This window comes from Triticum urartu, chromosome 7 (assembly GCF_003073215.2).
Source record: "Triticum urartu cultivar G1812 chromosome 7, Tu2.1, whole genome shotgun sequence".
Taxonomy (NCBI): Eukaryota; Viridiplantae; Streptophyta; class Magnoliopsida; order Poales; family Poaceae; genus Triticum; species Triticum urartu.
Window position 1 is genome coordinate 33,459,261 of NC_053028.1, and position 10,713 is coordinate 33,469,973.

Genomic DNA, 10,713 nt, shown 5'->3' on the forward strand with positions numbered 1-10,713 from the left:
GATACCTGTGTGCCCTGGTAGCTTACACTACAAGCACGGTTAGAAAACACTACCGTCGGCGAGCGAGCGACGACCACGGACGGCGACGTACGTTTGTCAAGAGCTGCCGCTGCCCCCTTCGTTCCTTCCTCTCCTTTCTGCTGCTAGCTATACGTTGCTGGTCCTGTTGAAAGAAATTATGGAAGAAAATCAGCTTCCTTTTGAGAGATGATTCATCGATTGAAAGCGGCAAAGAATGTCGTCTCTACGTGTTGCCATGTTTATTCTCTCCTTTTTGTTCTTCCTTGTGTGTAGTCGATGTACTGGTCGACCGATGGAGAGTGTAGTGGGGACGTGCGGAGGGCTGATTTGGACTCTGCACGACCTAACACTAGCTAGCCCTATCCTACGGATAATATATATTGTGGTGTGTGTGTGTGTCTTGTGTTGCTTCCTTTTTAATTCACCTTTTCATGCTCACTGGAATTTGGTGAACACGGCTAGAGCTAATTAGTCTTGCTTGCCAAAGGCTAGAGCTAACTAGTTGACCTCTTAAGCCATTTCGAGTAGCTTGAGCTGAGATTATCTATAGAATCTTTTCTTTTCAAAACATGACAAAAGCTTTGCCTTTTCATTAGTTATAAAGAGCTTTTAATTGTGCAAATGCCAAGGCACCCATTTTTTTATGGAAGCTCTCTCTCTCTCTCTCTCTCTCCTGGCATTAGTCAAGTGTTTCGTCACGATTCTTCCGGAGATATGGTGTTCCGAAGTTAGAAGGGTCCTAATATGATGAAGAGGACCCTCATGAGGGACGCAAGACATTTCCGATGTTTTTCATTCAAAATAAATGACCAGATCTGTACTTGAAGCATGACAGCATTCAACTCAGAACTTGCAAGAGCATTGTTAGGCCGGCCCTTCAAATATAGCTTTATTCGATGTGTTGATTTCTATCCACAGATTAATCATTTGATCATCATACTACTTGTCAGTTTGCATTTGCTGTTATATATTCTTAGTCTAAATGAAAAGGTTTGAATCATTTACTGTGGGTAAGCAAATCACATGGCCACATGGGCAACATACAACAGCAGCAGCAGCAGGATCTGAAAGGACCAAACGAGCGCGCATGATTGAGTTTACTCACTCACAAGTATAGTATAATGAGTGTGCAGATAATGGCATGCGTGGCCTATGAGGCATCATCATGCTTGCGCTAACGGCCGAACTCGTGCATGGCAAAGGCAGACGCACAATTAAAAGGAAAAGGCCAATGATTATTCATTCACTCAGCAAGCACCTTTGCAGCCTAATCTCCCCTTGAGGGTCAGCAGCTTAATCATGGCGACGGCCATCGACGTACCCGTCGCCGGTACGTTGCCGTCGGGGATCGGGCATCTAATCTGCATTAAGCAGCACCTAACACCACATCATGCTCGCTCCTAAAAAGACTAGGGAGCACCAGCAGTACTAGGATTCCTAGCTACCCACAGTGAGTGGGCGAGGCTTCCTCTCATTGTGTTCGTCCAATTATTGTTCCAGGTAATTTTAGCTGCTTTAATCTGATTTCGTCGCGTATTGACCTCGCCGGTCACACTGTCAGAGAGAAAAATTTGTACTCCATGGCCAAATGGCCCGATATACGAAGAAGCAAAACTCAATATATGGTCTGAACCATCTTCTCTGGTCCTGCTTGGCCATTTGGAAGCTACACTCCATGCTCGTCTCACCCAACGAACGAACGGCCAATACGTACCACTCAATGTATAGTTCCAAAATGTATTATTAGTAATGGCAACGGTCTCCATCTTGCCATCCGTAGGTGGTCGCCCCTGGCCTGGGAAAACATGAGCGTGAAGCTCTCTTCCAGACCTCTCAGTCCAAGCGCTATCTGAACTGTCCTGCTTAGCTGGGGAGCTTCCTGCATACTGCCAAATGCCAATACAGGCAACAAGATGACCTGCAGACACCTCACATGGTGTAGAGGACCAGCCTCTTTACGTGTCCAAAGTCAACAGTGAAACAAATCTCAGCTTTACAACCATACACTACTTTTATGATATGTATATTTGCATTTCAAATTATTTTTGAAACTTCTACGTTTCTCAAACTGAGTTAAGAGCACGTATAAACTCTTCAGGGACAAAGAAAAACAACCGCTTTCATCTCGCCTAAAGATCATTGTCGATTGATCCATTCATGTCCGATTGAGCTGGCCACGTCACGTCGTATTCACTTACTCAGCACACTTGGGGGATACAGGAAGCAGATTCTGGAACACCGTAGCCCACTCTTAATCACTCTCAATCATTCAATCACGTGCAAAAAAAAAGTTGCAACAGGCAGGAATATATGCATCACTGTTTTTCCTTGCCGTCAATCAGACAGCTTGCACTGCATGGAGCCTCCTCCTTTGCTTTGGCTTGTCTAGTGGGCATCAGCCTTGAGAGGAGCAAGCAAAGTGGCAGCAGCTTCCATCACAACTCACAAAATTGTCCAAGTTGTAGCTCAGGGCTGGCCGGACTGAGCCCAACTCCCAGAAGATGTATCATGTATGCAGTCTTACCCTAGCTAAGCAGTATCATTGATTATCTCTCTCGCCTTGCTGCCGTCTCTTATTTTTCTTAAGCCGCTCTCTTACTTCTCCTTAGTGCTGCCAATATCATTGAATACATGGAGGCAGCAGAGGAAGATGGATATGCATCACGTGCATCGGTGCATGAACACGTCTTCCCGATGGCCAGACGTGAGTATCATCGTCAACGCCTTCGATGACAGAGAAATCGAACTGGAGCTGCCCTTTCATTGAGAATTTGACCATGCCATCTAATATATATCACTCTCCATGATGCAATGTCCTCTCACAGATGTCTCTACAGCAGGTCTCTTCGTCACTCCTAATCAACCCCACGTCCTCACGCAGCCAATGTGAACTTCTCACCCCGCACATCGCAGCTTTCCGCCCGGTGGTTCTCTCCTGCTCCTGGGAACGGAAATATAATCAAGGTACGCGAGTAAAGGCTTCAAGGAAGGGTTCGATGGTTCAATAGAGAGTTGTACATCCTGGCAATAATGCTTTTAATCACCCATATCTTCTGAGAAGAAGCACAAGCACAAGTGCATTCTCGAAGTCGAAGGTGACAGACTGACAGCCACCAGTTGAGCCGCATCTTAATATCCGCAACGGTTCACCTGGTTTTACCGAGACAGCTTTGGCTCATTAATGGTTACAGGCAAGCAGCAACAGCAAGCTCCCACGAAGGTAAATTGGCTTTGTTATTATGCTTTTATATTAGTTACTATTTGATACCTAAATTGCTCACGTGATGCATATCCACCTTCCCCTGCACTCTCTTTCAGTAGTGATTGAATATGTAATTTCCTGCACTCCTCTGATTATAATGTTCTTATTAATTCAGTATGAAACTACAATCTCATCAAAAACTAAATGAAAAGCCAACTATACTGAATCTGCTATAGTTTGCCTATGATTCAGATTTTCTCACACATGCCACACAGGTCATCCCTCCATCATATATATGATCATATCTTACTCGGACTTCATCTCTGGTGCCCAGGTGCGAGTATTAGCCATGATTTACCCATAGCTTGGGTCAATCAATGGCTGCATAGGAAGTAGACCTCCGTTGCCATGGCTAGCTGTGTTTGCACCAATCTATCCTAAAACGGTACACAAGGAGCAAGAATGGTGTAGATTTTTGTGTTTGGGGATTTTTATGTTTTGCGTTGATGTGCAATTTCAGACTTGGTTTGTAATGAGGAACTACTGCCTAGGGTTTCATATTTTGGGATTTTTATAATATTCATTCTTTAGTTCCTTATGTGTGTGCATACGTATTTTCCCGTAAAAAGGATACATAATAGGATGGGTAAAAAAATTATGTGATATACAATCCAGTTAGGGTATTCAATTATCAAATATGTGATGTACTTCTACATAACACCTCTTCTAATTTTGTTTGAATGTGTATATGCCATTTTGGAGCATTACGCGGTTTTTTCAGTCTAACTTCTCTCTGTTCCTCAGAAGTAGAAGATATGTGTTTCTTTACTTTGATCTGTTCTTTGAATTTTATGCTCACCCATTTATCCAATTGGATATGAGCATCTTACAAGAAAAAAATGACGCTTTGTACTGATGGAATTATTTTGATATTATTGTTTGCAGATATGTAGTGTATATGCACTCGGGAGGTCAAGAAGGTGGCACACTGCAGTATTTATATGAAGCAACAACCGCAAGGTAGAACAAAAAATCATGCTCATTCTCAAATGAAAGAACTTATGTGTACATGACTTACCAGTACTATATTTCTAATTGTTGATCAATATTTTAAAAAAAAAATTCTATAACTCTCTACGACTTTACCACCATTGAACGGAAAATACGTGAAAATCATTTACTGAAATCTTACATATATAGCAGAAATAGTAAATAATGACTACCCCGTGCGAATGCTTACATATCTGCATTAAGCAGCACCTAACAGTGAGTAGGCGAGGCTTCCTCTCATTGTGTTCCTCTCGCTCGTAAAAAGACTAGAGAGCACCAGCAGTACTAGGATTCCTAGCTAACCACAGATGAGTGGGCGATGCTTCCTCTCATTGTGTTCCTCGCCAATGATTGATCCATGTAATTTAAGTTGCTTTGATCTAATTTTTGTCGTGAAACACATCCCTTGTGCCGCGTACCCCCTTGCATCGCCTCCCCTCGGGCGACGCTAGGGGCTCCGTGCAGATGGGTGGCATCGGTGGCTGCAGATCTGGAGTCCTGCCCAGGTCCGTCACGGTGTGGCCCCGGCGGGCCAGCGGCGCGAAGAGGGACCGGCAAGGGGCGGTTGGAGGTCCCTGCCGGTGTGTTGACGGCGGTTTTCTTCTTCACGGCGAAACTCCGTACCGTTCCAGTCAACAGGGCAATCGGGGGACGCGACTTCCGATGAAAATCACACCGACTACTGTCATCCTCCTTTAATAAAAAATAATAATTCTGATTTATGTCGTGTGTGTGCTTAGCTCGTTGATCATCTGCCCACATTGCCAAATACTTCCTCCGTTTTATAATGTAGTTCATATAAATTTTCTGTAAAATCAAACTTTACAAACTTCCGCCAAGCTTACAAAGAAAACTATTTATATCTACAGTACCAAATATATACAATATGAAAACACGTCTTGTGATCTATCTACCGATATGTATATTCTAGATTTATGTGTTTTTCTTTACAAACTTGGTCAAGATTTATAAATTTTGGCTTTTCAAAAAATCTGTATGCACTACATTGTGAGCGGAGGGAGTAAAAATTAGCAAATTTTTAGAGAGAGAAATTATAGGTTTCAGTAGAAGAATTTCCCTAGTCCCTCGGCCTTAATCGGGAGGATATGAAGGTGCCAAGATGAATGGCCTTTTCGAAGCTACATCCAGACCCAAGATGAATTTCACTAGAATACATACTTACAAAATGCATTATTAGTTCCGGCAACGGTCTCCATCTTGGCATCCATAGACGGTCGGCTCAGACCTGGGAAACATGAGCGTGAAGCTCTCCTCCGGAGGTTTCAGTCCATCTTCGCATCCATCTGGAATGTCCTGCTTAGTTAGGGAGCTTCCTGCATACTGTGAAATGCCAATACAGGACCAACCTCCTTTACGTGTCCAAAGTCAACAGTGAAACAAAGCTTAGCTTTACGCATCGCTTTTTACCTTGCGGTCAATCAGACAGCTTGCAATGCATGAAACCTACTCATTTGCTTTGGTTTGTGTAGTGGGCATCAAGCTTGAGAGGAGCAAGCAAAGTGGTCGCAGCTTCCATCACAACGCACAAGAATTTCCAACTCCAACCGCGGATGCAGGTGAACAGGATTTGGGAACATGGCAACAAGTGTAGATCAAGGCAACATCATCTAGGAATCAGATTGTGACTGGTCACCGAAGTCATTCATGAAGAAGATGCATGCGATCTTACCCGAGCTAAGCAGTAGCATGCTAGCTTTAACAGAAAAGGTGAAAGGAGAGCCCATACCAGGATAACCAGTTGTCCGTGTATGTAGCATGTATGACCAAGCCGGCAACCCGTAGTGACGACCGAGTGCCCGCACCACCACGAGGAGTAATAAAATTGGTTAACTTCAGCAACATGCATGGCCCTTTCACGATGAGGAAGCATGCAGTTTTCAACACCAAATCAAATCACCCCTTGGCACTAACTGGGAGGAAGTGCCTTCCCTAAATATCTGATGTTGACACAACCAAAAAGAGATCATTTACTATGCAAGCTAAGACCAGGCTTTAACAGGCGTAGTTCCATCCACTTAATGAAATGTTGCTCCACCTTGTTAATGATCAAACCTCAGTGCTTCCACCGTTTAGAAACCACATGTTAACACAGGCATAACAAACTTCTATTCTATTCAAGTTTCAGTAAGGAAGGTTTACCCCCAACTAGCACGATAGGGAGGCTGTTCCTTCTTGCCACGGTGGAAATCCATATAAATTCCATCTTCATAATATTCATGCTAGTCGCGTGCCAAGTTTCACCACACACATATCACTGATTACTTATGAACTGAGTTTCGGCAGAAGAAATTTGCATTTCCATAATAATTGCCTTGGGTCAAATCAGCACCTTATCAGAGCATGACTCTTTCTCTTGCAAAATTTGAGGTGCTAACCTATGCATTCAGAAACTATTTAAATAGCCTCAATCCATCTTTTGTTTCAAGAAAAACTCCAACTTTTCTCATCCAAGTTTTGCAGTACGTACCTTAAGTCCGCTTCACGAGTTTATATGTGTCTTCTATTATGAATCTAAAGTGATGTTGCTACGAGTCCCTCCTTTCCGATTTAAAAAGCTTAGACATATCCCTAGATCGATAATTTGACTAATATAATACAAATTATATGTTACAAAAGTGATACCGTTACAAAATGTAGATCGACAATTTGACAAGTGTAGTACAACTTGTATGTGAAAAAAAAATATTGTCGGTTTAGGAATACGTGTAGGCCTTTTAAACCGAAAAGGAGGAAGCCACTAAACATTTATCAATAGGAGTCAAAACGATATTAGGTCATACCTAGATACATAGATGTATTTTTTAGTCACAAGTGTATGATTGTATTATACTACATTTCGTTACCATGAGCGATGGTCGGTTCAACAATTAAGATCTCTAGATCGGACTAATTTTTTTCATGTTGTGGCTTATTTTGCTTCTCGTTGATACCACATGTCACCTAGACGTCCACCGAAAGTCGGCCCATCAGCCGCGCTAAGGATCAAGGAAGGAGCTGGTTTGGAGTACACGACAAGCCTACCCAGAGATCATGGAGGATCATCAACCACCATAGCTGACTAGGACCTGTTGTAATCCTAGGCCTCGTCGACCTTTCTAAGGCGAGATGGGGCTAGTCACTGGACATAGAACATTATCATAGCTTCACCCCCTTGATACACCTACGATCATCCTTTACCTTGTACACCCCATCCATAAATATAATCGAACATCAGTAGGGTTTTATCTTCAGAGAGAAACCCTGACATGTGTAAATATTGCTCGCTGCTTACGTTCTAGATCATCTGACTAGCCGCGAGACCAAGAGGGTCTGCTGAATTTTACATCGGCATTCTCCAATCATTGATGACGGTGTAGTCTTTGGATAGGACCTCCTCCGTGTTAGGTTGTTTATCTACTACTAGTACTTTGTATTCATATCTGTAAAACAGCTAATTTTCTTTTCTTTTTATTTTTGACATATTGACTGTGTACATCTTGTTATTCCAAACTTAAATATTAGTTCCTTGCAATTATATTAACTCCATATATATAATAATGTCCTTGCGCAAAAAGAAAGTTTGGGCTAGGTAGTGTCAGCATCTGACGGCGTCAAAGGAGTTTATCCTCAAGTCGGCGTGTAGCGATGACACCGACCGCGCTAGGCTCCACAGGTCGCCGTCGCTGGCGCTTGTGATCGAGGAAACGTGTAGTGTGCCACCACCGGAGTAGGGCGTGGCGCCGCTGAGTTCGTCGACGATGAAGGGCATGCCATTCGTCGTCTTGGCTGACGGGGCGTCGGACAGGCCGTTGAGCTCGTACGCCACGAGCCGGTCAAGGGCGTCCCAGTCGCCGCTGTACTCGGTCGGCAGCGGTAGGAGCCCGCCTGGAAGGACGTGCTCGAGCGGCGGGAGCTTCATGAACTTCTCGTATAGGGTGCTGCTGCCGTTGTGGCCCGCGCTGTTGATCAGGTGGTCCAGCGCTGACGATGATGGATTGCTCTTCTCCTGCTTGCACGGCGTCGTGGACGAGCGGCCATGCATGTACTCGTTGAGAATATGGTCAAGCGCACCGTCGTCGTTGGCGGAGTAATGCTGCTGCATCTGGGTCGCCTTGGCGTGGTCGCTGGCGGTGGTCACCATGGCACCGGCGCCGACAAGCTTGCTGGACGCTGAGGCCCCCCCGCTGCCGGTCTGGCCAGCTTGGTGCTGCACAACGATGTTCTTCTTCTTGAACACCCTGCAGATGACCCACCCGTCCTCCTGCACCGACGACTGGTCCCCAGCCACGCCGCGCATCTGCTCATATCGATAACACCATCAGTTAATTTGCATCATATCGATCGATCGGTAATAAGATTAGGCTAATTATGCATGGTGTTGAATTTTCGAATGGAACGTACTACTCCCACTACCTAAGCCTAGCCAGCTCAAAAGGTATCGTAGTGTTTGACCCTAGAAAAGGCTCGCTCGATAATGGAGGTTTGTTAATTACTACTCCCTCTGTCCCAGAACTAGTGTCAAAAACGTTTTTATATTTTGGGACGGAGGGAGTAGTATTTTGTCATATGCCGGTGTCTCCACGTGCAAAGGTCCACATACTATTCCATCAATTCATGTTCCATCGATTCATTTTTTATCTAAGAGAAACACTAAATAGATTGTATTTGTTGGCAAGTACTGAACCTACTAGCCACTACTTGGAGCTCCCTTTCCGTGACGCCGACCCGTCGAAAGGAAATCCATGTCATTATGTCATGTGTGTCCCCATTCTCAACCACCACCTGGACATCAACTTCACTAGCCTTGGTCGTCTACAGTGTCGTATATGTGCCACGTGAGCATACACCTAAGAACGTACGTGCATAGTACACTTAATTATCGCATGCATGCACCCTAGCGAGCTATCTCCATCCCTGGTGGCCGGCCTGCCGGCCACCGTGTCCATATTGTGGATAGCAAGTACGTACCAGCGATGAGGAGCCGGAGTAGTAGGGGGCGTTGCCGGCGGCTGGGTTGGCGGGGTTGTTGGCCGGGGTTGAGGCGTCGTCCAGGCGGTACTCGTGCATGATCCAGTCGGACTTGTGGCCGTGCGGGGCGCGGCCCTTGTAGAAGACGAGCGTTTTGCGCATGCCGATGCGGCCGGAGCCGGAGGCGGAGTAGATGGCCTTGTCCCGGCCGGTGGCCTTCCAGAACCCGGCTGCCGTGGCGCGGTTGGTGCGCGTCCCCGTGGGGTATTTTTTGTCCTTGTGGCTGAACAGGTACCAGTCGTTCTGTGGGCCAGTGCCGATCCTGCAGCGCTCTGCATGCGTTTTCCATGGCCAGTTAGTTGAGTTCACCATGGGCACGCACATGCGAACTAGCATTGTGGAGGAACTCGTGCATGAACTCACCTTGGATGTCCCATGGCTCGAGCTTGTTAAGGTCGACGTCGCGGATGACGTCGAGCTCGATGCGCTGCGAGGCCACCTTCTTGGTGAGGTAGTAGGTGAGCAGCTCCTCCTCCGTGGGGTGGAACCGGAACCCCGGCGGCACCATCAACTGCCCGTTCACAGAGATGCTCATGATCGATCGGAGGGAGCAGGAGTGGAGCGGAGAAGATGGAGCCGAATGAAGTTGTTGCCGGTGATGGGGTACAAGGAAGCAACTGCAACGGACATGGGTGGTCATATATAGCCGCTGGACATGGGGTCGAGCAAGCACACTGCTAGCTAACGCGACAGCTCTAGCTCCAGCTAGCTAGCTAAGGGAAGTGCCACCAACCTTGAGAGGGAAAGGCCAAGGCGACAGTGGTCCCAGCCGGCAAGGAAAAGAGAGAGGAGGAAGATGGCCGGGAAAAAAGGGAGGAGCCATGACATGCGACCTTAAAAATCTCCACAAAAACCACGCCCCAAACCGAACTGATCCCCTCTATGTCACCGCTCTCTCTCCCGGGTAAAACCATCAGGTTGCATGGCATGGCATGGCCACCGAAACCACCACTGCAACAGCACTAACAGCATCATCGATCAGCGACAGGAACTGTGTCACAATCTCTCTTCTCTTGTTTCATGTTCATGGGTGACGTTCGTCATAAATTATGAGGAAATTAAGCTGCAGAAAGTAAAAGATGTGCGTTTCCCAGCCGTTTCTCTCTTTTCCTTCATGTTCGTGCGTGGTGATGTGACAAATTAAGAGGAAATTAAGCATCGCAAGGTACTAAAAGTCGCATTCCTGAGGCTTGGTTGGTGGATTGGAGCAGTACTAGATCCCTAACTTTGGCCAGCCGACGATCGATTGAGGTTATCTATCGGAGGCAAGAAAGCGCAAAGCAACGGCACAGCTTTTTTGACTTTTGCAAAACCGATAAGGAAATGTGTGCATGGATATTGATTCTGCAGCTCAGTTGTAGTTGTAGTGTTCGATCCTGTGGAAATTTGTCTCCTGCTTTTCTTTCCTGCAG

General features: G+C 45.9%; 1 protein-coding gene and 1 long non-coding RNA gene across 3 annotated transcripts; one reads left to right on the forward strand and one right to left on the reverse strand.

Annotated features, from left to right (window-relative positions):
* The first annotated feature begins 2,381 nt into the window (after positions 1–2,381).
* LOC125522862 lies at positions 2,382–6,304 on the forward strand. Of its 2 annotated transcripts, XR_007289997.1 has the most exons (6): positions 2,382–2,531; positions 2,631–2,725; positions 2,847–2,985; positions 3,083–3,241; positions 4,169–4,243; positions 5,764–6,304. It is a non-coding gene; the product is annotated as an uncharacterized LOC125522862 (long non-coding RNA). The 2 variants fall into 2 exon arrangements; XR_007289996.1 differs by lacking the exon at positions 5,764–6,304 and having other exon boundaries at positions 4,169–5,750.
* A 1,406-nt stretch (positions 6,305–7,710) lies between these two features.
* LOC125525379 (NAC domain-containing protein 43-like) lies at positions 7,711–9,913 on the reverse strand. Its single transcript, XM_048690384.1, has 3 exons — positions 9,665–9,913; positions 9,242–9,573; positions 7,711–8,570 (listed from the first exon to the last, which is right to left on the reverse strand). Exons 1-3 carry the CDS (start codon positions 9,834–9,836, stop codon positions 7,869–7,871), a joined length of 1,206 nt encoding a protein of 401 aa, XP_048546341.1. The 5' UTR covers positions 9,837–9,913; the 3' UTR covers positions 7,711–7,868.
* Positions 9,914–10,713: the final 800 nt, after the last annotated feature.

Excerpts from the sequence above, each read along its gene's own strand:
- LOC125525379 (XM_048690384.1), bottom strand. The coding sequence starts at position 9,836 with ATGAGCATCTCTGTGAACGGGCAGTTGATGGTGCCGCCGGGGTTCCGG. Across the intron at positions 9,574-9,664 it reads CGAGCCATGGGACATCCAAG|AGCGCTGCAGGATCGGCACT; the intron begins GTGAGTTCATGC and ends AAACGCATGCAG. Across the intron at positions 8,571-9,241 it reads ACTCCGGCTCCTCATCGCTG|ATGCGCGGCGTGGCTGGGGA; the intron begins GTACGTACTTGC and ends CGATATGAGCAG.